The 26,369-nt window shown below is 43.4% G+C and overlaps 1 protein-coding gene across 2 annotated transcripts in view; it reads left to right on the plus strand.

The window, feature by feature from the left end:
- Window positions 1-26,369, plus strand: part of ASS1 (argininosuccinate synthase 1) — a 77,227-nt gene that overhangs the window by 15,194 nt on the left and 35,664 nt on the right. For both annotated transcript variants that reach the window (XR_006104949.1, XM_042478441.1), the window contains exons 6-8: window positions 1,667-1,741; window positions 11,988-12,058; window positions 12,719-12,749. Coding sequence is in view for 1 of the 2 variants with exons in the window: in XM_042478441.1 (XP_042334375.1) it covers window positions 1,667-1,741; window positions 11,988-12,058; window positions 12,719-12,749 (177 nt within the window). In the remaining variant the exon portion in view is untranslated. The remainder of the gene's footprint in view (window positions 1-1,666; window positions 1,742-11,987; window positions 12,059-12,718; window positions 12,750-26,369) is intronic.

The following is a 26,369-nucleotide window of genomic DNA, read 5'->3' on the forward strand; positions in this document are numbered from 1 at the left end:
ACTCAGCACTCAGCAATGGATTCAAGCTATAGGGCAGTGATGGCGAACCTATGGCACGCGTGTCAGAGGTGGCACTCAGAGCCCTCTCTTTGGGCACACATGCTGAGATTCCACTTAAATGTTAGGAAGAACTTCCTGACAATAGGAGCTGTTTGACAGTGGAAGATGCTGCGTCAAAGAGTGGTAGAGTCTCCTTCTTTGGAGGTTTTTAAACAGAGGCTGGAGGGCTATCTTTCAGGAGTGCTTTGAGTGCATGTTGCTTCATAGAAAGGTGTTGAACTGGATGGCCCTTGGAGTCTCTTCCAGCTCTAGAATTCTGTGATTCCTGTGAAGCAGAGAGAGTGTTATGTGCCCAGGGTCACTAAGTGGGTTTCCATGACTAATCAGGGATTTGAACCCTGGTCTCCAGTGTCATAGTTAAACCACTAGACCATGCTGGAATGATAGAAGATTAATCAGGCCTCTGCCTTATATATCAGGACAGTTGGAGCGGATGAGAATCGCTCCAGGTTCCATATCCATTTATTTGTTTTCTTCTAAATACGAAGCAAGGGCATGTTCTTTTCAAATATCTTTTGAAATGCTTGCTGTGTCAATTTGCCATTTTGTAAAAAAAAAAAGTTATTCTTTATCAACTGCTGCCTGGTTAATTTGGGACGTATTTTAAAAATCTGTTAAAAGGTTAAGTGATCATAGTTTTTTGGGATATGTGGCCATGTTCTAGAAGAGTAAATACACTCTTCTAGAACATGCCCACATAGCCTGAAAAACCCACCAAAAACTATGGATGCTAGCCATGAAAGCCTGCGACTTAAGTGATAATATTTTGACTTGTTCTAACACAACACTTCATTGATAATTCTAACTGGTTCATGAAATAGCTATTCCAGCCCTGATACCCTTCTGTGTGTTTCTTTATTAATTTCTCTACACCTCCCTCCTTTGTTAAAATCCTTCACAATCCTAGACTGCAGAACTCACCGTTGATTCTTCTAACCAGATGATTAAATAGATCCCTAAAAAGCAAAACAAAATGTACTTAGCTAGAAGGCAGCCATTCCTGGCTTTTAGTAGGGTTCTTGGGCGTGATCTTTTAATTGTCCTGCTGTTTTCAGCCAAGCCATCCCAAGGGGAGAAGGTAAGAGGATACCCCTGCCTCCATCATTCCTTGCCCCAGGCAGGTTGTGGCACTTGTTAAGTTACAGTGGCAGCTTGACAGTGTTTTGGATTACCTTTGTTTGTTGAGATGGACGTGGATACTTAATGCCCTGTGCTTCTGGCTATTGCAAAGCCTTTGAAACTTTCCTCACCTAATCCAGGGATTGATTCTGGTAGCGGATTGAGGAAAAAAAGCAAGGTGGGGGAAGAGATATAACATCAAAGGGTCAAGTGGCCTCATTGGCACCCCTCAGATTCATAGAGGGGGGATACTCCATCACATTGCTTAATTTTGATGGTACGGCAACAATAAAAATGCATGGTGTAGTGGTGTGAGTTTTGGACTAGGATTCTGGAGGGTTCAAACAGCATGGGAGGAGGCTGGTCTGGATGGCCTTTGTGGCTTCTTCCAACTCTAGGATGCTAGGATTCTAGGATTCTAACTCCATGGGTTGTGGCTTCCTCAAACTCAACTCCCCATAACCAGTTATTTCTCACCCCTTTACAGATCATTGCACCATGGAGAATGCCGGAATTCTACACACGCTTTCGAGGTCGGGGAGACTTGATGGAATATGCCAAGGTACACAAATCCTCATCTGCCATTCCCCCCCTTGCTCTAAGGACGTTATCAGACAAGGGAAATTGGAAGTATAATCCAATGGCAATCCGAATGCAATCATGGGATTTAACATTATTGCGTGATGGAGTACCACATGCAATTTCGGGTGATGGGAAGTCAGTCTGAACGCAAACATTATTGTGTGAGAGGTGATCACACGTAATTTCGGACAATGGCATGCTATTTTTGGGCAATGGGAAGTCAGTTTGAATGCAAGTCGAATTCACGTAAATTCACTGAACTAGCGAATTCACATGAATGCGTTCTGGCCCCACTTTCTTTTCATTCGAAATTAAGAGAAATTCCTCCCGTGTGATAAACTCCACAGACTTCTGTGTGTATTTTAAAATCACAGGCCAATGAAGACCTGTCCTTCCTTTTGCAATTACAGGGCCAAATCTAGAGGTGAACAGGACTTGCTTCCCAATTGCTCCTCAGCAAATTTACTGATGTGGCTTTTATTGATTATTTATTTCTTTATTAAAATATTTATATCTGGCTCTTTATTTAGTGGCATACAGGAAAGCCAGTTTAAATAAATTTTAAAATTGTATAAATAACTGAAATAATTTTAAAGGCTAAAACACCTATTTAAAGGTTAACAAGTTGAAAGACAGATTAAAAGAATTTAATTAAAACAGTTTAAAACAAATTAAAGGAAAGTGCATAGAAGAGTTGTAAAAAAAAGTGTTTTGTAAAAAACATGAACAATCTTTATGTTGTTATTGTTGTTGTTGTTAACCACCCTTGACTTGATCTTGACCTATGGCGACCCTATGTATGAGACATCTCCAGGACTCCATGTAATCCACTACCCTGCTCAGTTCCTACAAACTCATCCTTGTGACCTCCTTAATAGAGTCCATCCATCTAGTATGCAGTCTTGCTCTCTTTCTGCTTCCCTCTACCTTTCCTAGCATTATTGTCTTTTCCATTGAGTCCTTCCTTCCCATGATGTGTCCAAAGTACGACAGCCTCTACATAATCATCTTGGCTTCCATGGAGATTTCCAGCTTGATCTGTTCTAGGACCCATTTGTTTCTCTTTTTGGCCATCCATGGTATCATCAGCACTCTCTTCTCCATCACCGCATCTCAAATGAATTAATTTTCTTCCTATCTTCTTTCTGAACTGTCCAGCTCTCATATGCATCCGTGGTAATAAGGAATACAATGGGTTTTACTTGGCACTAAATAGCAGCAACGTTGGTACCAATCAGGCCTCTGACATTTTCACTTTATTTATTTATTAAAACAATTCTAGCTCATCCTATATCAAAAGATCTCAGGCTGATATGCAAATAAAATCAATGTACACAAATTAAAACAATAAAAAATAATTCATTTGTAATAGATGAAAAATATATTAAATACGATTAGCAAGTAAAAGACAAGTTGGAAAGATTAAAACTGCATCAGTTAGTCCAAAACATGGCAGCAGGTTGGTCACTGGAAAAACCAGAAGTGACCACAAAACACCTATCTTAAAATCGCTATGCTGGCTGCCTATTAGTTTCTGGGTGCAGTACAAGGTGTTGGTAATAACCTTTAAAGCCCTATGTGGCTTGGGTCCAACCTATCAACTGGATCATCTCCTTTTATATAATCCACTCCGCACACTCAGGTCCTCTGGGAAGAATCTACTGCAGCCTATGAAGACCAGGTGGACTGCTACTACCCAGAGGATCTTTTCTTCAGCAGCTCCCAGATTATGGAATGGCCTGCCGGAGGAGATCCATCATATTACCATCTTGGACAGCTTTAAAAAGGCTGTCAATACGGATCTCTTCCACCAGGCCTTTCCTTAATAGCAAACTCGGCAAATACGGCCACTAAAATGAACTGAATTAACCATCCCTCTCAGCACTCTGCAGCCCCACTCATCCGCCTTTGATTATTTTAATGTATTGTTTTTAGTAGTTAATATGTTTAATAATGTTTATGGGGAGAAGGGAACAACTGGGGTATTGGGCATTATATGTCTTCTTTTTAATTGTAAGCCACCTCGATTGTCTTCTGACAGAGAGGCGGGGTAAAAATTAAGCTTTATTATTTTATTTATTGTTTGTCTTCACTCTTCTGGGTTCTTCTGGGTCTGGCAGCCCAATGTCTGAGCTGGAGCAACCAATAGCCTGTAGAGCCCAGTTCAGGTGCTTCAATTCATCTTCTAGGAAGTGGGGTTCGCTGATCCTTTTTGCCTGGTCTACCAGTGTTTTTATTGTGGTTCTTTTTTGTCTTGGGTGGTAGTTGGAGTTCTTGTGTAGGTCTCTCTGTGTGTGTGTGTGTGTGTGTGTGTGTAGGTTTTCTGTATACTGGTCCCTATCGCATGGGGTTTAAACCCCAGTTTTCCTTTCCCGGGAAGTGGCTGGGTATTATCCCTGCCGAATTGCTGCCCAGATCTATCCCAGATGCAGCCTGGGTCCTGTAAGCTGCTTCAGTGGCCATTTTTAGAAGTTGGAAGCTGTGTCCAGGATGGACCCAGGCAGTGATTCGGTGGCAATTTTTTTGCGATAACACTCGGCTGTCTCCCAAATTAGGACTGAATTTGGGAAAGGTAAACCAGGATTTTAATTCCATGCAATAGGGTCCACCGTGTGCCTCAAACACTGGTTTAGTTTGCGGATGACCTAGACATCCAAGAATGGCAATGCTCCTTCCTTTTCTTTTCCGTCATGAATTTGATGTTTGGGTGGATATTGTTCAGACTATTTGCATTGTTTGGGGTTTGGGCTGTGTCCTATAACTAGAGGACATCAGGGCAGCTCCGGTGTTAGAATAGTCTGGGCTACCCCTCTGTATTCTGACCCATGCAGAAAGGGCCTAGGCCTCAGGAAGACCAGGATTTGAATCGCAGCCCAGCCATGGAACTCACTGAATGTCTTTGGGCAAGTCATGCTCTATCAGCCTCAGAGGAAAGGCGATGGCAAACCCTCTCTGAGCAAAGCCTGACAGCCAGCGTGGTGTAGTGGTTTAAGTGTTGGATTAGCACTCTGGATATCAGGTTTTACATCCCCACTTGACCCTTTAAAAAGCCCTGGGTGGGCTTAGGTAAGTCATGCTCTCTCAGCCTCAGAGAACGGCAATGACAAACCTCCTCCGAATGATCTTGCCAAGAAAATCCTGGCCTTAGGGTGTCCATACATCGGAGCTGACTTGAAGGCACATGGCAGCAACAAGCCAGGACAGCCCACCTGCTGTGTGGGTTGAGCCCACCTGGGGCAAGGACACTGTTTTCACTGGTGGGGCCGCCGCAGGCGAAGTGTCTCACCCGAGGCTCTGGCTAGAATAGGCAAGGGGTGCACTGAAACCTGGAATCAAACCTGCACAGCGTTGTATCAAATACTGAGTGTCCTGATCCTTTGAAAATTAGCGCAGATTGGAGGGTGTCACTAAGAGAGGGGGCTCAGAACTCCACAGAGTGCTTTAAACCCTCCCTCTCCTCTTTGCAGCTGCAACATGTTATTTTGCTTCTTTCTTCACAGCGAACCTTTAATTTTCTAACCTTAAAGGGCACTTTGGATTTTAGCTTAGCACAATTGTGCACAGTCTCGCCTCCTTGTTACTGTGGCAATTACAGCCGCCCCTGCGGGAGACTTCTGCTCTGCTGTTGTTTTGGGTTTTTTGGGGAGGGGGGGCTGAGGATTTTTTCCTCTCCACTTCTTCTTTAATTTTTTTAAAAAAAATGTCCCATAATTACCTAGATGTTAATTGTAATCTACTTTAAAGAGAGAGACGTGTCCCACCTCGGTGCCTTATGTGACAGACAATGTGAATGTGTTCGCTCTTTGCTTTTCTTCTCATATTTGACCTCCCCCTTCTTTCCTCCTTCCCTTCCCTTCTTCCTTCCTATATCTTTCTATCTTTTTCTTTTTTTGAAGAGCAAGTTACAATAAAACATATTAGAAGTTTTGCATCAGGTCCCTTCAAAGCGCACCGGGGGACCTTTCTTTTCCAGCGACTTTACGGAAATGCTTGACAACTGGGCTCAATCAATCAAAAAGAAAAGAGCAGTTTTGTGTATAAACCAGAAAATTGCTTGAGGTTCTCCCCCCATCGCACCCCTCCCTTCGACTTCTTTTAAATACAAATATATATAAAAAGCTGCCATTTAAAGGCCTGCTGGATAATACCAAGAAAGCGGTGGAGAGGCTGGGTTGGAAGCAATGGACTGTGTGGGGTGCTGAGAATTCAGAGGCTGCTGCCTCCCTTTCTATTTTCCTTTTTGAACATTCAAGAGCCCCAAACACTTGCATTTTCCAGGCATGTATTTTGCCATCTGTTATTCCTTCCTCCGAGGAGCATTTACAAGAGCCTCCCATATGTTGTCAAACAAATTGTCAAATAGACCCGTTCTTAAGATTGCTCTGTGTACGTGTGTTTGTTTTTATTATTATTAATGTTATTATTCTATGGAAGGATGGAGTGTGCCTTTTCCTTATTCTTGTTATTATGCTGGAGGAAAAAAGGCCGCCGGGATAGGATGGGTTGGGGGGCCTCCTTAAAGCAATTAAATTGGAGTAAAGTGGTGCTTTAAGGACTTTTCAACCCATTGGCAGGGGTGGGGTGGGGGCTGGTTAATAGGGAAACAAATGGGTTTTTTGTGTGCGCATGTATTCATCGCCATCATAATATTGTTCTCGGATTCTAAAGTGCAGCTGAGAGGTTTACAGGGCCTGTCCTGACTGCGCTGCTGCTCGCACCCATTTGTTTTCTCTAGCTCGAATAAAACAGATTTCCTGGAGGTTTCGTAGCACTTTGAGAAAGGGGACCTGGGGGGGAAGGGAGGTGAGCTACAAGGAGCCTCCAACAAGAATAAGCCTGGAGCGCAAATGGCCAAGCATCATCAGGGGGACTGCAGGCTAAAAGGGCACAAAGGTTATGAAGGAGGAAGAACACACAAAACGACTATTTTAAAGCAGAGAAACCTTGGCATTTAAGTACTGAATTTTGCAAAGCACAAGTAAGCCTACAGAGAAGGGCAAGATCTCCTGCCAATGTTTCTGCACTTTGAACTCAGTTTGCAGCAATTGCAGTAAGCTGAGAATGAAGGGTGAGGTTGGAGGAGGAGAGAAATCGAGACATTGAAACATAGAATCCTAGAGTTGGAAGAGACCACAAGGGCCATCCAGCCCAACTCCCTTCCATGCAGGAACTCTTAGTCAAAGTACCCCGACAGATGGCCATCCAGCTTCTGTTTAAAGATCTCCAGAGTAGGAAACTGTAGCCCAGTACATACCTCCACATCAGGGCGGGCTGGAGGTGTTTGGCTTTCCCCTGGAGGGATACCGCAGCAGCCAAACTGCGTGGCATCCCTCCACCCCAAAAAGAACCTTGAAAAAAACAGGTTGTTTTTCTGATGCCGTGTGGATGTCATGAATGTGTCATCGGCGCACTTATGATGTAAGCGATGTGCAGCAACATCTGTATGGGGCGTGTCATCATGGTGGCACCCATGTGGGCAGAACGCCGCCACCGTCACATGCTAGGGTTCCAAAGCGTGCAGATACTGCATCCTCCGGAATCTTTGTATCAGCAGTTGCATGCTGCATTTGGCCTGTCTGACCCGGACCTCTACCACTCTCAGAGGGAGTGTGTTTCACTGCTGAACTGCTCTTACTGTCAGGAAGTTCCTCCTAATGTTTAGGTGGAATTGCTAAAGCTAGGGCATTAGCAGGGATTAATCCTTACCTGTCACTTTTTCAGCTGATTTTAAAATGCCCTGGACATTTTCCTCCTCCTCCTCCTCCTTTCTACCTTTGGAGTTTATCATATGGGAGGAATTTTTCTTAATTTCCAATGAAAAGAAAGTGGGGCCAGAACGGATTCACGTGAATTCACTAGTTCAGCGAATTTACGTGAATTTGAATTGCGTTCGAACTGACTTCCCATTGCCCGAAAATAGCTTGCCATTGCCCAAAATTGTGTGTGGTAGTCTATCATGCAATAACGTGAAACTCCCTGATTGCGTTCGGACTGACTTCCCATTGCCCAAATTGCGTGTGGTAGTCTATCACGCAATAACGTTAAGACACATGATTGCTTTCGGATTGCCATTGGATTATACTTCTAATTTCCCTTGTCTGATAAAGTCCTTTGACTTCTCCTTACTTCAGTTGCTGAAAACTAAGTTTAAAATACAAGATGTTGACTCATCAAGAGCAGAGGAGAGGAGAGAGCAGAATCTTGCCCTTCCCAGTAGGCTCAGGCAAAAGCAAACTGCTGCAGCTTCACCTAGATTGCCTCCCCTTCATCATTAATAACTTTGCCATTTTGACTACTCTCTGAAGTTGCTTGGCCACACATGTCCCAGTTTTCATCTGTGAAATGCTGGAGGGTAAGAAACACTGACTTGAGATTTTTAATGGGGTAAAACATATCCAAACAGTTTCATCTTTTAAAAATATATCTTTCGACTCATGAGAAAGCTGCCCCCATTCCCTCTGCTCCCTAGTGTCCTCTTTCTGCCTTTTCCGTAAGGAAGGGGAACCCACCAAATGTGCAGATGCCCACCCTCCACCAGCCATGAAAAGGAGGAAAGCCCACCCTTTCACACCCCAGCAGCCTCACTGCTCCATTAGCTTTCAAGGGCTTGTTAGTCAATTAAAGCTCCTCTTTGTTTATGCTGAATGGGCTACAATAAGAGGCGATAAGAGGCGTAAGCAGACCGTGGAAGCTAATTCCCCTTTATCACTGCAACCTACCCTCCCTGGGCCCACCCCAAGCTCCGCAGATATAGTTATACAGAGATAGATATAGATGCACAAACTAACCTTTGAACACATCACAATACTTTATTCGTTTACAATAGCAACTCAGCAACTCAGAACTCTTTATCAATATGTGTTTATCTGTGCATGCTACTGTGCTAGGGATGTACATTTTTGCTTACTTCATTTTCATACACAGGGGTGAATAATTTGAAATGTTTTCTTCCTGCTGGCATTAGAGACATACAAAGGTATTGCCCAATTTTCAATGGCATTCCACACTTTTTGTTTATCCATGTCCAAAAATCTATTTTTGCAACCCACCTGCCCCCAAATTCTACATTTTAGTCTTGTGCGTTATTGTCCTGTTTCCTGTGTAGAAATATGGCTTTGCATGAAAAACAAACCTTTTGTGCAAATGAATTTCTCACTAAAAAAATAGTCCCGAAATGCAGAAAGATTTCATGGGAGTTGATGATTTTCTGGGCAGGTTGTCTCACATTGTTTATTAAGGGTGAGAAAATTTGTGAACATTTTTCTATTCCTATTTGGCTCACACTTTAAAACTATAACTTAAAAAAAAGTTTATGTTAGTCAATGGGAAAAAAAAGGAATATATTCCTTCTGGGGAAAAAATAGGAAGACTGGATCTGTTAGGAAACAGCCTCCTTCAGCAGAGTTTAGCAGAAGTAGCATGCCTTAGTCTTCAGTACCGCCATTTACTGTTTTAAGTAAATATATGAACAGGCAACACCAAGTTGCAAACTGAAGAACTTTACTAACTGCTTTTTGGAATGCATGTACATTTAAAGTTCCTACAGCTTAATGAAAAGACTGGGTAAAAAAAGAGAGTTCCAGTGAGTTTAATACTTTAGCTCACCGTCCTTAATCTGAGAACAAAGAAAGAGGAAAGGAAAAAGTAGATAGACAAGGAGAGGTTTTTATATGATCATTAATTACCCTAGAGACGTTTCTCAAATCATATGGTCAGGTTGCACAGATAGACTAAGTATTTATGACCTTGCATTGCAATAGTTGGAAAAGCAAGTGCAGGAACCTGAACTAAAGAACTCAGAATGAGGTTTTGGTCTAAAAAACCCTCAAATCCAACAGTCAAGCCTTGCTGGCTAGGTTATTCTGGTAGTTGTAGTCTAAAATATAATTTTCAAACCCCACCTTTAACACTTAACTTCAGTGTGGATCCCATTTTTAAGACACACCAAATCTGTGGTTCTCATCTCCTACTTCTCCTAGTTGTTGTGTGCCTTCGGGTCAATTCTGAATTATGGTGACCCTAAGGCAAACCTATCATGGGGTTTTCTTGGCAAGTTTCTCCATCCTTTGAGGCCGAGAGAGTTTGACTTGCCCAAGGTCACCCAGTGGGATTACATGGCCGAGCCAGGATCCAAACCCTAGTCTCAAGAGTCATGTTTGACCGCTCAAACCACTATGCCACACTGTCTCTCTATATTTTTTCAATTGGTTTTAAGCTGCTTTATGTCGTGAACTGAGCATAAAGCAGGATATAAATAAATATAACAGCAACCTAGCCCTAAAGAGCCCAGGTGGAGCTGTTTGCATGAATGTTCCAAACAGGGTGCTACAGCTAAAAAGCCCCCATCTTGAGTTATTACTGTCGGTCTTTCTTATACACTGATTTTTTATACACGGATTCAAGCATCCACGGTTTGAAAATGTTCAAAAAACATATAAATTTCAAATATCAAACTTCGATTTTCCATTTTTTATAAGGGACACCATTTTGTTATGTCATTATATTTAATGGGAGTTGAGCATCCACGGATTTTGTTATCCATGGGGGATCTTGGAACCAAACCCCAGTGTATAACAAGGGCCCGCTGTACTTCACTTGGCAACAGAAGGGTACAACACAGCGCAGGGGCCATGATCTTAACTGGCTGGGCAGATTCATTGTGAAGAGACTTATTAGCTGGACTGATATACTTATATCATGAGCATGCTGGGTTTCTGATCATTTCTGCCCTTTGGGATGTTTTTTTATTTCCCACCCTTTGTAACTTCTCCTCCTGATTTCAGCCCTTGAGTGAGTTTTGCAAGCGTGCTGGAGTTTGGACTCTGGCAGTAGACTTCGTTGACTGTGCACCTGCTTTGAAATTTTTGCCCGAACGGCTAAATAAAGAAATGAAGTGATACAGAGTCTGTGCGTTGTTGTAAGGTCTGCGGAAAGCACACAAGTCTGCCGGAGAAATGCTGGTGGAGCCCTGGCTTTCTTTGGCAGCCCCAAAACACCTCCTGATCTGCGTCCTGCTGCCTCTCGTTTGTCAGGCTGAGAGCCATGTCATTGCTACATCAACCGCTAATTCTGTGCCTGGTATTTAGTCACTCGGTTTTCACAGACCATTTCACCCAGAGAAATGTCTCCGGCTAATTGAGTGAGTGGGGTGACCCTGTAACAGAGCTGAGGTTTATGGCTGTCTCTGCTCTCTGTGTCTGTGTGCGAGGGAGACTGTGAGACCCAGAGAGAGAGAGAGAGAGAGAGAGGTGGAAGGAAAAGGAGGAAAAACAGAGGAATAAAACGGTGCACTTTTACCAAAAAAGATGAAGTTATGTGAACCATTTGCAGTATTTTTTTAAAATGAGGACTAATAGAGATCTGATTCCAAAAAAGGGTTCCTGAGTCTTGTGGCGCAGACCCTCTTCTCTAGTTTTCAGGGTGATAGCACTGTCTTTAAAATTGTTTTTAAATAATCTATAGACAAACAGGACTTCTAGATCTAGGTATGATGATGTTAGTCACTGTATCTGGTTAACAAACAGAACTTAGTAGGTCGATAAATAAGGAAAACATTTTGGCTTCTGCCCTCTCAGTGTGTTAAAATCATTAGGCTTGGTCTTTAAAAAACCCCGAATGATATATTTCGTGAAGTTGTAATTGGTACTTAATTTATCATGCTTAATGGAATTACTATAACATCAACCTTGCAATTTGGCTAGGGTCCCACCTCCCATGACTTTACAAAGGCTCAGCTTTTGGTCTCAGGTATGGGCCCAAAAATCTCAGGGCCTAGCATAGTCCTGACCTGTAAACCTATTCCAAATATTTTTCAGTGGCAATGAAGGAAGTTTGGCCAATTTGATATTTCCAAATCTCAATACAAACTGACCTAGTCCCCAGTGTCCAGACTGATGTGGTAGTGAGAATGTAGCTGCCTAGCCCACATTTCACTAGATTTTTTGCAAGGATGGCATGGGGGACCTTGTCAAACGCCTACTGAAATCAAGATATTCTACATCCACAGCATTCCCCATATCTACCAAGCTGACAGGTGTGAAAAAAAACAATCAAACAACAGAGATAAGATTAGTTTGATTTGGCTTGTTTTTGAAAAATCTATGTTGACTTTTAGTGATCACAGCATTCCTTTCTAACTACTTGCATACTGTTCAGTAGAATCTTTACTGATATTGATGTCAGGCTGACTTTGCAGTAACTATTTCCTTTCCTTCCTCTTTCTGCAGAACAATGGAATCCCTGTTCCAGTAACACCTTCCAAGCCCTGGAGCATGGATGAAAACCTCATGCACATCAGGTGAGGAGACCAGAACGCCATATTCTCCCACTGCCCTGGTTTAGCAAAGACGTTCTTCATTCATCCTCAACTGTCCCATTTTCCCAAATACTTTTATAATATTCCAATTTCTCTTTCTTCCTCTCAATTTTCTCTTTTGTCCTCACTTTACTTCATTTGTTGTGAACTGAATTCAAATTGAAAAAGGAGTTTCCACTAAATTAACTTAGTGGGGGAGAGGAGGGAGCAAAATGTTGCCCATCCCAGAAGGCATGGGCAAAAGCAAACTGATGCAGCGTCTCCTACATTGTGTTCTCTTCTGCAGTCATAACTTTTGCCATCTGATGTCGCTTGGTCACAAGTGCCCCGGTTTTCTTTTGTGAAATGTTAGTGGGAATTCATTTATCCTTAGAGGCATACCTCAAAGCTTGAGAAACTGACTGCTTTGGATTGCAGCTGTCATAGTCTCCCAGCTAGCACCAGCCACTAAAGCATGCTGGAAAATGTAGTCCAAAAAACTATCATCCCTGAGCTCTTGAAATTGTATCCAGGAGGTGATGACAATATGGAAGAAGGGGGGAAAGTTTGCACATGCTCTAACATGTTTTGGAAGGATTCTCCATTGATGCTGGTGGATAACTGAACTTTTTCTCTTCTCTCTCCCCTCCCTATTTGCCAAAGCTATGAGGCTGGGATCTTGGAGAACCCGAAGGTAAGCAAAACATAAAACAAAATTAGGAGAAATAGGGTGAAGGGCTATAACACCATGACAAGAGAAAGCATCAAGTTTGAAAAGTACTTTCCTGAACTCTGACTTTCATATGGGGTCTTCTATATTCCATAATATCGGAACAAGCTTGGTCTTATTTCCATACTAACCTGCACTTTTAAAAATTGCATGTAGCGTATACACTTCAGAATATATTAATTTCTAAATATGGGTTTTTATACATAGTCTTCAATGTGATCTGCTTTGGATTTTCCCCCCTGAGTCGACAACTATAATGGGACATTTGGGATGCATAGACAGTGGAGGAGTAAGTTCTACTCAGCACATGACTCAGGATGTCAGGGTAGGTTAGGTTGGTGATGTGGACCAAATATGTCTCCTCGCCTGTCATTCTTGGCTTGTTTTTACAAATCCATGCCATTGATGATGACAGGCAACTGCTGAATGACAGCAATTCAAGCTGACTTAGTTGGGATGGCCACTAAGCCAGGGTTACTGGATGGTTTTCATAAATGGCCAGAGTGTCTATGAACATAAGCTGAGTTCCGTTTCTGTAATAACAACATACAGTGTGCCACAAATTGCTGGCTACACATCAGTCATGTATTTAAAAAGCAGAAGATGTTAAGTCTCCACAACCAGAGTGGGTTCCAGCAGTGGTGCTACCTGGTGTGTGTGTGTGTGGGGGGGGTGCCATGGGGGCAGCAGTCAAAAGAGGGCACTGGCCTTCTCCTTCAGTGCCATGGCAAAGCCAGGAGGAGCACACTTGAACCTCCATATACACTCCCCTCCCAGGGAAGGAGGGCCTGACTGAGTATCACCCCCTCTTCTGGGTATGACTGGTGTGGGCTGTACCCCCCCCCCAGCCCCCTAATGATGCCACTGGGTTCCAGGTAGGGATGCCAGGTTTTTAAAATAGCAATAAGGGACAGCTGAAATCCATAGTGTTTAAGGTGGATCATCAGGAAATGGCTTGTGACACAAAACATATTCTGCTTAATAGCAAATGAAAGTTTCAGTTTCAGTTAATTTAGCCATGCATTTCTTGATAAAATTAACATCTTTCCCACCTTCCCTGAGCATATGTGACTTAAGATGCACTTCATGAAAATCCTCCTGAATCCATTTTAATAATATTGAGTTGACGATTGTGATTAAAATTCAGAGTAACTTGAATCTTAAATTTGGTTCTAGAGAATGTATTTTCCTCTCATTTCTCCATACCTTCCAATTGTCCCAGTTAATCTGTTACCCCACTTATCAGCTGCTTTTAAAATGTTCCAGTTTCTCTCTCCTCCTCCCACTTCCCCTCTTCATCCTCATCTTACTTCATTTTTTTTGCAAAGTGAATTTAAACTGCAAAAGTAATCTGCATTTAATTAACTCAGTTGGGGTGAGAGGAGGGACAGAAATTGTGTCCGCCTCCATTAGACTCGTGCAAAAGCAAACTGTTGAAGCCCCTTTTAGGTGGTCTGTTCTTTTTTTACTAATACCTTTTGCCATCCTGACTACACTGTGCCTCAGTTTTCATCTGTGAAAAGCTGGAGAGGCTAAAATGGCCCAGGATCCTAAAACATGGCCAAATGCTTCTGTGTCCCCTAGAGAGAGTCTAGGGCTGAAAGATGTTGGGTTTTTTTCCATTGGGGGTGTAGCCCTCCAAGGTCTCCTGCGGGAATTAATGTGGCATCTTAGTTTTCCAGAATTACCCATCTCTAGCCTAAAGTTTCAATCATAAATTCAGAAATCCTTTTCTGACCATCACCACGATCTTCATCCTTATGGCCTATGTCTATCAGTTTGCTTCTTCCACCCTGTGCACTTGTGGGATCGGGGAGGCCAGTGGGCGATCTTGCTACCCACACCTATTCCTGTCCTTGTTCCAGAGCACCATCCTGGGCGTATCACTCTGGTGAACAAACATGGGCCACCACTAACACCCTGTGTCTTAATGGGGCCGAACGGTTTTGTTGCCTGCTGGTCCCTGTCGTTTCCACTTCATGCTCTGCTGGACTCAGCAGAGCTATTTAACTATTCATCAGCACTAATTAGACAAACAGTCAAGGAGGCTGCAGGAGTGGGGCAGACTGTTGGGGGGGGGGGTCAGAAACACAGAGTCTGGAAAACATTCTGTGCAATTCTTGGTGATGATTCTCCCAGGTTTTACTTCACAGCAGAAGACAACTGTGGATGTGCTGCTGGATATAAAGAGAGGCTCCTGGGAGTCCAAATTTCCTGCACTCAAAGGAGGTGCCTGTTGCACTTCTGTATGATTCCTTCCTTTGGCGATGTTTCCTTCTGATTATCTGTGCTTAGAGATGGGGTAAGGTCAGTCCTGCTTTGTAAGTAGACATGCTTGAAATGTCTACTTACTGTCAGAGAGGCAACAGAATTCCCTGCCCTTGGAGGAAGTTGCCTATTGCATCCCTGGATGAGATAGTGCCTTAGGATTGCTTGCTTCCTTCCTCTCAGCCTTTGCCAGGGATGGACTTTCCTACTACACTGACTTTTCTTCACTGGTATGGAGCCAGTCATTATTACATTCTCCACCTCCACCCCCCTGGAAAAGCAATAAAGAATGCACCTACTTCAGGAAGACTCCCTGCTGTATCTCTGTATGAGTTATTATTCTGAATTCACATCCTTCTGTTCAGAGAGCACATCCATGTGAGTGATGCATGCTGAAATAGGGCTCCACAGAGCATGGGTACTTCTCAAAAAGAGGCCTTTTAGAAGCCTCGTAGTGAATTGGGCAGTGGCTGCCGGGGACTTCCATGTCAATGGGATGGTGACTCTGATCAGGGTCTTGTCTGAACTTTAGAGGAGCTATCAGTGGTGCTGAATGGATTTAGGGGGCAAGGAATTTGCAGCTTCATTGAAAAGGAAAAGGGTTCAGCATTGCTTTGTTGTGTTAAATCATGTACACCCTCTAGGATTTTGGCATAATCTTCCTACTGGTATGGAGGTTACATTGCCACTGTACAGCTGGTGGCCCTGCTAGTTGGGGATTGTGGAAGCTGCAGTCCAAAAAGCAACATTTGAGGTTAAGTCTCCAAAATAAGCTGCCCAAACAGTGATGTGTAAACTTGGCTACTGTGTAAGACTCCAGTGGTACCTTGTCTGCTTTAGCACTGAGGATGGATGTGAGATGGACAGTATAGCCTCTTCTCAGTTCTTCTCAGTTTCTCATTTGCTTTGATCTGAACCTCTGGTGTGTGTGTGTTGTGTGCTTTCAAGTCGTTTCTGACTTATGCAGACCCTAAGAGCAGTCCTGTCATGTGATTTTCTTAATAATAATAATAATAATAATTTTTATTTTTACCCTGCCTTTTCAATTGCATGATCAAGGCGGCTTACAAGGAAAGAACAATAAAATACAAGTAAAAGCATCGCAATATAAAAGTTTAAAAACATCATTGCTAGGGGTATGAACGGGAATCTATACAAATCACAATTCACTAGGGGCAAGAAAAAGACAATATATTGCACTAGTCCGGGGTCGAAGAACAAGAACAAGGAGCAGAGAAAAAACACTATTACCTAGAGTGAAAAAGCCAGCTGGAATAGGTGCGTTTTTAATTGTTTCTTAAAAGAAACTAAAGATGCAGAGGAACGGAGCTCTACAGGGAGCTTATTCCACAATGAGGGGGCAACGATAGTAAAAGCCCTCTGTGAGGTCCTCACCAGATGGGATTTAGGGACCTCTAACAGATTTGTCCCAGATGTTCTGGGTGTGCGGGGCGGATTATATGGGGAGAGACGGTCCTCCAAGTACCCTGGGTCCAAGCCATTTAGGGCTTTATTTTCTTGGCAGCATTTGTTCAGAGAAGGTTTGCCATTGTCTTCCCCTGAGGCTGTGTGTGTGTGACTTGCCCAAGGGCACCCAATGGGTTTCATGGCCACACTAGGAATCAAACCCTGGTTTCCAGAGTCATAGTCAAACACTCAAACCACTGTGCCACACTGGATCTGAATCTCCATCCTGTCTGATCTAATCCATTAAAAATATGTGCAAAAACTGTATTGAAAAATATATTTTTGAACAGATTTTATCAAGAAATACCCCTTTATAACCACATTTCTTCTAAGTGCATTCTTCTGAGTTGGTTTTATCCCAAATGAGGCATTTCCTAAAGCATGTGTGGTACTTTTCAAGTAGAAAAATGAATTACAAACTAGTGGAATCTCCCCTCAGGAGGCTTCATTTGTTGGAATCACAACTGCACTGCTCTCTATCAGTTTGGGGACCAGTAGCTGACCCCAATCAGAAATGGACTTATGAATATCTACTCTGAGCTCTCCACTAGGCCCTGGTGCCAACACCTGCTGTACAATCTCTAGAAGACATGCCAACAATAGGGTCAAAATAGACACATATATAACCAATTTTCATAGAAATGTCATGTCTGCAAGGGCCATTGAGTCCAATCCGCTGCCTTGCAGGAATACAGAAAAGCAACACTACCGAGAATGGCTATCCAACCTTTGTTTAAAGGCCTCCAAAGAAAAAAGCCCTCTGAAGCAGTACATTCCACTGTTGAATAGCAATTCCAATCATGAAGTTCTTCTTAAAGTTTAGGTGGAATTTCTACTCTTGTCATTTGAATCCATCGCTTCATGTCTTAGTCTCTGGAGCAGCAGAAATTTTGCTCCCTCTTGCATATGACAACTCTTCGCGTATTTAAAGATAGCTGTCTTGTCACCTCTCAGACTTCTCTAAGCGAAACATCCCCAGTCCCCTTGGACATTCCTCATAAGGCTTGCTTTCTATATCTTTGATCAGTTTGGTCACCTTTCTCTCAATATGTTCCAGTTTACCAGTATCCTTTTTTGACTGGAGTGCCCAAAACTGGACACGGTATTCCAGGTGAGGTTTGACCAAAGCAGAATGGAATGACACTACTACTTCCTTCATCTGGATACTATATTTCTGTTGATGCAGCCTTGAATTACATTGTCTTTTTTCGCTATAGCACACTGTTGAGTTATGTTGCACTTGTGGTCTACTAAGACCCCTAGATCCTATTCATATGTACCACTCTCAAGCCAAGTATCATCCATTCTGTATTTGTACATTTAATTTTTCCGGCCTGGATGTAGTGTCTTACATTTATCCCTGCTGAAGTTCACGTTGTTAATGTTGGCCCAGCTCTCCAATCTATCAAGGTTCTTTTGACTTCTGATCCTGCCTTGTGGGATATTGCTTACCCTCCCTAATTTGGTGCCATCTGTAAATTTGGTAAGCATGCCCTCTATTCCATCATTCACGCCGTTTATGAAAATGTTGACCCCCCCCAATAATTCTGAGGCCCCCCACCAGTTCCTTCTTTCCAGCATAAAGAATATCTCTGGGTTCTTGTCTTACGTCTATATTGCCTTTTCATGTTTAGTGCGCACTTGTGGTTCTCTATGGATCACAATGGATGGTGAAAGAGCCAAATTCTAAACAGACTCTTTTCTAGAATGTATTTTTTGGGTGGTGAGAGTGAAGCCTTGATGGACAGTGGTCTGCAGAACAGGGTGCTGAGCAGCTGTAAGTCTTCCACTCCATTCTTCCTTCCTTCCTTCCCCCCTCCTGGGGCCCCCCCCCCCCCTGAGCCACCCCCCCCCCCCCAAGACCTGCCAGCCGGAGGGATTTGAAAACAGATGGTTGAGCTATTTTCTGCCTCTGTGAGGCCCGATTGAGGAGCAATGAGGCAGCTAATGCTGAGAAAGATAGAAATTTACTTGCTTTAACTTCATATGGCACCCTGAAAAGAGTTCATTCAGTCCCAGGCACAACAATATCAACTTGGATGAATAAACCATTTGCGGCATCGATAGCTCTACATCACGGTTTAGTTCATGGACCATTTGCTTCCAATTTTTTCTCTTCTTGCCCCCTTCCAGCCCCCCCTCCACAACTCCTTCCTCGCCCCCCTTCCCTGTCCCCTTCTCCCCCCCCAATTGCTCCCCAATTCCTTTAAAAATGACATTGCAAGACCAGCCCTCCTACAGCGTGGGATAAATAGGGAGGCATTGATACACCGTAACAAACCTATATGTCATTTGAACTGGGCTTTCTTTTTCCAGGAAGAGAATAAGCCAAGAAGGCAGGCACACACCCTAATGATGGAATGCAAGCCAAATGCTAACTTTTCATTGCTTCCCCCACCGCCCTGTGTTTCTTTTTAGCTATTTTATTTAATGGGGGCTTTTGCCTGGAAAATTGCAAACCATATCCAACTTTGCCTTTGGAGGTTTGGTTAAAGAGTTTTAAATACATATTTCCTTTCCATCCTTCTTCCAGTTGGCTTGATCTTCTTCTTCTCCTTCCATCTGTAGTTTTCTCTATCCGTTTTTCCCTGTGCTGCTGTCTGTCCCCCATTTCTGTTTTGCTTTGCCCCCCACCTTTAGTGCTGAGGTTTTTCATAATCTCAAAGCAGGTTGTTGCTTGCTGTAATAAGTATGATCAAGGCTGCAAAGAGGGCAGTTGATGTAAAATTGGACTCTGCCTTCCGTGTAATTTGGGCTGCTGTATTTGCACATTTTGAGTACAGTACTGTATACACATACATGTTAATATAATGGGACCAAGCATAAAAGATGCTGGCAGGTAGCAATGTGTGTGTGTGTGTGTGTGTTTACATTAAAGATATAGTTTCAAAATAAAAAAAATCAAAGGGAAAAATTCTATCTCCTGCTTTAGAAGAAGTGACAAAATCTAGATTTTCTTTTCCTTTTTCCGTGTGGATGAAACTAGTCGCTGGGTGTGTTTCTGTACATATATACTGGAATAGAATGGCTGATCATTTGAGTGGCCCATGGCAGCAGGGCCATTTTCTTCATTAGGACTCTCCAGGGTCCAAAAGGCCTGCCAAAATTCAAAATGCCAGAGTAGTTTACACTCAGTTAACTAGGAAGCGGGCGATGAGAGGAGGAAGAGCAGAGACTTGCACTTCCCTGCAAGCTCAGGCAAAAGCAAATGGTGGTAGCTTCTCCTATCTTGTGTGGTCTCCATCATTAATAAGCTCATTTTGCCATCTTGACCACACTCTCCTGCTTGGCCACACATGTCTCTGTTTTCTTTCGCAAAATGTTGGTGGGTATGGATTTGCTGCTCCCAGGGGTTTCTGAAAGAGGGAGTTTACCCTGGGAAAGGGCAGAAAAATGGCACTTTGGTGGGGTTAAAGACCACAAAACGGTGTGGGAGGGGGGCCACATATGGCCCCAGGGCTGCAATTGTCCTGTCCCCTCATTCATTATATGCATTGTTGCTACTAAAAAGAGCAGCCTGCTGTGATCTCCACCTTACCCCCCGCCCCCATTAATTGGTAATTAATGAACCAACTCGTTTTGTGATGCCGTCATGGGGCTCTTCTCTTGGGTCTCTAAGTTGTAGTCAATGAAGTGATGAAATGGGATGCAAGGAGGTCACAACTGGATAACAACATATAAAACAAGTTCATTCCATTTCCTGTATGGCATCCTTTCAGATATTTGAAGATAGCTGTCATGTCTCCTCTCTTCTTCTCCAAGCTAAACATACTTAGCTCCCTCAGGCACACCTCATAAGGCTTGTTCTCCAGACCTTTGACCATCTGGTTGTCCTTCTCTGAACACATTCCAGTATCCTAATATTCTTCTTGAACTGTGGTGCCCAAAACTGGACATAGGATTCCAAGTGAGATATTATCCATAGCTTTACTTCTGGATTTCACTAGGAGCATGACAGGTCCTTTCTTTCTGAAGATGTGAGTCATGGCATCTGGTGGCATCCATGGCATTAGCTAACCAGCCAAACCACTCCCTCTCCAAAGAACCTCTCCAAGGTGGTGAAGTTATTTTAGGACTAGGATTTATCCCCAGAGGGAGTTTCTTTACAGTTTATACTAGAATCTAGAATGACCTCCTCACCAAAGCCACCCCTGGATCCAGGGAGAGGGGCTTTCAGCTGCCAGTGCTTGGAGGAAGCCCCCTCTTCTGTGTATTGGCCATGGCAGTCTTCCAAGGCATGGAACCCATGGCCACAGCACTGCTGGGTGGCAGAAAGACACCATTTTTAGTCTGCACCAGAGCTAAGAACATTACCTTTTGTAAGTAATCTGGCCCCTTTACTCCTTAGCTGTGGGCTAGATTGTGTCGTTGTGAAAGACTATGCAGGGACGTAGCCAGGATTTTAGGAAGGGGGGGTCCAGACTAAGTGCCACCATTATAATGGGGCTTGGGCACGGCAGCGCAGCAGCACACACCATTCATTTTTCTAATGGAAGGGGGGGTCCGGACCCCAAGAACCCCCCCCTTGGCTACGTCCCTGGACTATGGCAAAGAACTTTTTACCCTTGGAATCCCCCTTTACATCTACATGTGGATGTTGCGCCCTCTGCAGCCACCTGGTGCTGCTCATAGCAATGGGATGGTGGCAGTGGAGAGGGTGGGGGAATAAAGGATGAGCACCAGTGGTGTCCCTTGCCAAGATACTCAGGCCCTGACAACTGCCCAAAGATGCCAGGTGCAGACACTGTTGCTACTTCTGCCCCTCTCCCCCTGCACCCGTCATCCATCATTCATGTCTGTGTTGCATGATTGCCCTCTCTGTCCTGCGGCAAACTCTGAATGATAAAATATGCCTACGTCTGAGCCAAATGGACCTGGGGTGGGGAGATGCATACCCTCAGCATTTTACAGATTAAACCGGGATACATGTGGCCAAGGAACATCAGAATGTGTCCAAGATGGCAAAAGTTATGAATGAGGAAGAACACATAAGCAAGGAGAGGCTGCAGCAGTTTGCGTTTGCTTGAGTCAACTGGGAACGATGAGATTCTGTCCCCCTCGCTTCCCCTCTTCCCTGCTGTGTTGAATGCAAATTACTTTTGCACTTTGAACTTGGTTTGTACCAATGGATGTAAGCTGAGGAGAAGGGAGGGAAAGCATAGGGGAGTATGGAGAACCTGGGATATTTTAAAATGCCCATTTCTCTGGGACTTAAATGCAACTGTCCCTGCCAAATAGGTAAGCTTTTGCAACAGATGCTGTGCCATCTCAAGTCAGTGAGAGAGTTTTAAAAAGAATATAACTGTGATTAGTTTTGTTGTTGTTGCTTGATTTCTGTCCTCCTCATTTTTCTTTGTGTATGATAATACATTTTAATTTAATTTAATTTAGTATTGCACATGTTAACAGATTTTGCAAACTGTCTTACCAATATGCAGAAGATCAGGAAGCAAGGAGGAAATATTTTAATTATTTACAAATAAGTGACCAAATCTAGTTGTTACAGCAGAATGGGGAGGGAAGGTGGGAATTTGAATCTTGTGCTTGATAGAACTAAGCCAACCACTTCCATGAAATGAACAAGCGCCAAGTAGCTTTGTAACTGAGTAAGAATAGACAAATAAACATAGGAGAGGCAAATTAGGAAAGGCTTTTGTTTGAATCTATGGGGAAGGACAAGATTCATGCTGCTCCTCTCTTCTCCCTCACTGACTTAACTGAGTGCAAACTACTTCTGTACTCCGCAGCAATTGAAATGAGCTGGGGGCAAAGAGGGAAAGTGGGAAGAAGAGAGAGAAACTGGGCCATTTTAAAAGCAGTTGGAACAGCAGTACAACAGAGGATTAACCAGGACTGTTGCTCCTAAGTCAGTGAGAAGGTATAGGCGTGGGAAAAACAGCATGATGTAGTGGTTTGAGTGTTGGACTACGACTCTGGAGACCAGGGTTCGATTCCCAGCTCAACCATGAAACCCACTGTTGTAACCTTGGGCAAGCCACAATCTCTTGGCCTCAGGGGAAAGGAATTGCAAACCTCCTCTGAATAAATCTTGCCACGTAAACCCCATGATAGAGTCACCTTAGGGTTGCCATACGTTGGAAACGATTTGAAAGCACACAGCAACAAGGAGAGAGGGAGGTAGGTGTTGAGAAACCAAGCCAACTCACAGCAAAGTGGGAATCTGGTTTAAGGTTGCCAGCAGTCTGTACAAAACCACACCATTGGCTTCCTCATTCTCAGCCTCTCACAATGGACCTGCCTGGAATCAAATTTCATTTACATTTACATCACCTCTGGTTCTGCAAAGCTTGACTACTTTTTATTATTATTTATTTCTCGCCTTTATATCAATTCCCTTCCTCCAAACTCAGGGCTTTGTGTATTGTCTTGTCCAGCCTTCTGAGGAAGGGTGAGTAAATAGATAGTTGAGCTAGAGAGGCCTTCTCCAACCTGGTGCCCCCAGGATGTGATGCAGGTTTGTGAAATTAAAAATGAGTCCTGAAAACAAAACATTGCAGTGCATCCTTACATGTTCCTCTTCTTCCTTGCTATTAGCCAGCCTTGGTCTCCTCTGGGAGATTGCAACAGCCTTCTTCACTCTGTCTTGAGTTAGAAGTCTGAGCTTATTATACCTGACAGCTAAGCTTTATGAGAAAACACTTAGGAAGCCCGATATGTTTAGAATGGAGAAGAAAAGACTGAGAAGTGACATGATAGCTATCTTTAAACAGGAGGAGGGAAGGCATGTAGAAGAAGAAGTCAGCTTATTTTCTGCCACTCCAAGAACAAAAACCAGTGGATTCAAATGACAAGAAAAGAGATTCCAGCACCTAAACATTAGGAAGAACCTCTTTACTGTAAGAATTGTGGAATGGACTGATCAGAGAGTGACGGACTCTCCTTTGGAGGTCTTTAAATACAAGTTGGATGAGAATCTCTCAGCAGTACTCTAGTTGTGGTTTCCCACATGGCAGGGAGTTGAAATAGATGTCTCTTGGGGTCCCTTCCAACATTATGGCTCTATGTTTCTATACTTGATGGGAATAATCTTATAATCATATCCATTATTTGTGGGACTATATTCTCCTTGGACTTCCTAGAGAGCAATGTTCTCCTCTACTGGTGTGGAAATTTGGTCTGTCAAGTTTAAATAATTAAATTGTACCCCTCCCACTTGCCTACTGCTCTATCCCTTTTTATTGTTCCCCCCCTTCACCTCGGCCTCTCCCATCTGCTCCTGGTGTCTGTGTGATGCAAGAAATGCTTCTGTTGGAGTTGGGCCAGGAGTGTTTACACTAAGTGGGAGCTTTCCCAGTGACTTTATCCAGCTCTGATCTGGGTAGCCTGCGGGAGGCTTGGGTTCCTTGGGAGATCCCAGGCACATCTCCCCCCAAACCTTCAATGAGTACATTAAAAAAAGGATCTCCATCTGTTCCAACATTTTTGTTCCTGTAGTGGCCAACTAGATGTCCTTGGGAAGCATGAAGGCCGATGATCTTGCTCTTTCCCAGTAGGGAAAGGTGTGATCTGGTCTGTTGTTCTTGAACAGTGAGACTGGCATCTTGTTCAGTAGTTACAAGACTGTAAGATGAATTTACACAATCCCATAGCTGAAGGAGTTCACATTTACGGTCACGAAGGACTGAATGTGACCCTGAAAACACACAAGTATCATTAGCAAACTTGGCTAACACACTACAGTGTCCTCTAATGAGGGACCTCACTACTCATCTTGTGAACAGATCATTTATAGCCAATCTCTGCTTCTTATTATTTAACTAATTTAGAGTCCATAAGCAGACCTCTTGTCTCATCCCATAACTTCTGGTTTTGCCAAGAAGTCTGTTGTGGGACTTTATCAAACGCCTTTGAGAATTCTAAGCACAATTTGGCCTATTGGCACATTACTCCAGGTTATGCTGATGCTTGTACTATTTACATGCTCAGGGAAAGAGGTATTCAGTATCTTCTTATGCTAGCAGTATTTCCTTTGCCTGCACCACAGCCTGCTGGCTTAACAAGCTGGTCAGCATGTGGGCACCGCTTCATGGGCACAGCCCATGGCACAACCAGAGCAGCCTGTGACAGTCATCAGCTGCTTCTTCCATTGTAAGTATGCTGGTGGATCTGTATGTGTCACTAATGCTGAGCAGAATTCAGCCACAGCCTAGTGTGAGATGAGTTCTGTTTTACTTACAGGAAAGTTGATCACCAATATCCTATACTAGTTACTTAGTTACAAATGTATAACTAATTAATATCTCTTGGCCCAGTCTCACAAGCCCACCTTAACTGCCAGTAGCCAAACCAAATGAGCTGCTGATCAAGATGCAAGGAAGATGATGCTTGCAGTCCTCTCCTGCCAGTGAGTGAGGCTTGCAACAGAAGTCCTACTACTTATTATCACAGCCTCAGTGACTGGTGAGAAGGGGTTGAAAACATCCTTTTGCTATCTAGTCGCTAGCTGAACAGATCTCCATTGTTCAATGTGGCTTCTGACTTTTAAGGTGGGTTGGGACTACGTAGTGTTACTGAAGATGGAGCAGCTACATACAGATACATAAATAGGTCTAGTGCAAATCAAGCTTGCACCAAACTGAGGTTATTGTAGTTTGGCTATATCATGAGATGACACAACACATTAGAAACAATGATAATGCTTGGAAAAGTGAGAGGCAGGAAGAAAAGAAAAAGATTTTATTAGAGGTGGATAGACTCACTCAAGGAGGCCATGGCTTCTTAGTCTTTGCAAGACCTGAGTAGGGCTGTTGATAACTGGACGTCACTTCCAGTTTATCTTCATCTTTTAAGAAGGGCTATCTGTGGCCTAAAATGGCCCAAGGGAGAACCAAAACAGGGTCAAAATGCCCAAATCCCATATAGAGGGCAATTGGTGGCAACATGGGGGCAAAACATTTTGAGTCCTATGGAGCCCTAAGGGCCACAAAAACTGTCATTTGAGCCACATGTGGCCCATGGTTCATACTTTTCCCACTCGTTTTAAAAATATGTTAACTATATAAGATCCTGCAGATAGCAAATACACAGCATATACCGCCAAAGAGCGACTTTTGCTGTCTGCACAAAGGGAGAGTGCTCTGGGAACAAAGGGCCAGGGAAATCAGACAATTTTTCCCCTCAACTGGATTTCATCTTTTTCTTTGACACCCTCACAGCTGGAGATGGAATAGCTATGGAGGAACAAGTCAGGCAGGAAAAGAAGGGGGAAAAAGTGTGACTTTGGCAAAGAGAAGACGAGAGAGGCAGAGCCCAGGCACCGAGTGCGAAAGAGAGAGTTGGAGAGAAATGGGGTTGATTCGGCACTGACTGAAAAACTAATGACTAGGCCTGACCCCAGCAGGTGCTCCTGTCGACTGTGCTTTTTGACGGTGTCCCTGAGGTTAATACACCCGGGGGAAAATAGAGGAACAAGCAAAAAGCCATTTCAAAACACATCAACCTTTATGTATATATATTTTTCCTCTTCGTCAGATTTTATAGTGCAGGGGTGTCTTATCTCTTAAAGCCGGGCCGGTGGAAAAACAGCCGCATTCCCATAATTAGTTTGTGCCTTGGACACATCTGATGAATTTCCACATTTTTGGAGGAATGCAATAACAGGAAGGTGGAGCTGAAGCCACAATTTCTTTTAAAAATATGTATGTGTCGGGGAGGGAGAAATGGAAATAAATGCCACCTTTTACTTGCATGCTTTGCAATTTACAGAATCCTGCTCTCCCTTGCAACCTCTCCTTTCTTACTCACTGCCCATGTATGTGATGGTGAAACATACATCTTCTAGGCCCAAGCAAAGAACTGCTCAACATTTCAAACAGATAAGTTTGATAC

Source organism: Sceloporus undulatus, chromosome 7, assembly GCF_019175285.1.
Source record: "Sceloporus undulatus isolate JIND9_A2432 ecotype Alabama chromosome 7, SceUnd_v1.1, whole genome shotgun sequence".
In the NCBI taxonomy this organism is placed as follows: domain Eukaryota; kingdom Metazoa; phylum Chordata; class Lepidosauria; order Squamata; family Phrynosomatidae; genus Sceloporus; species Sceloporus undulatus.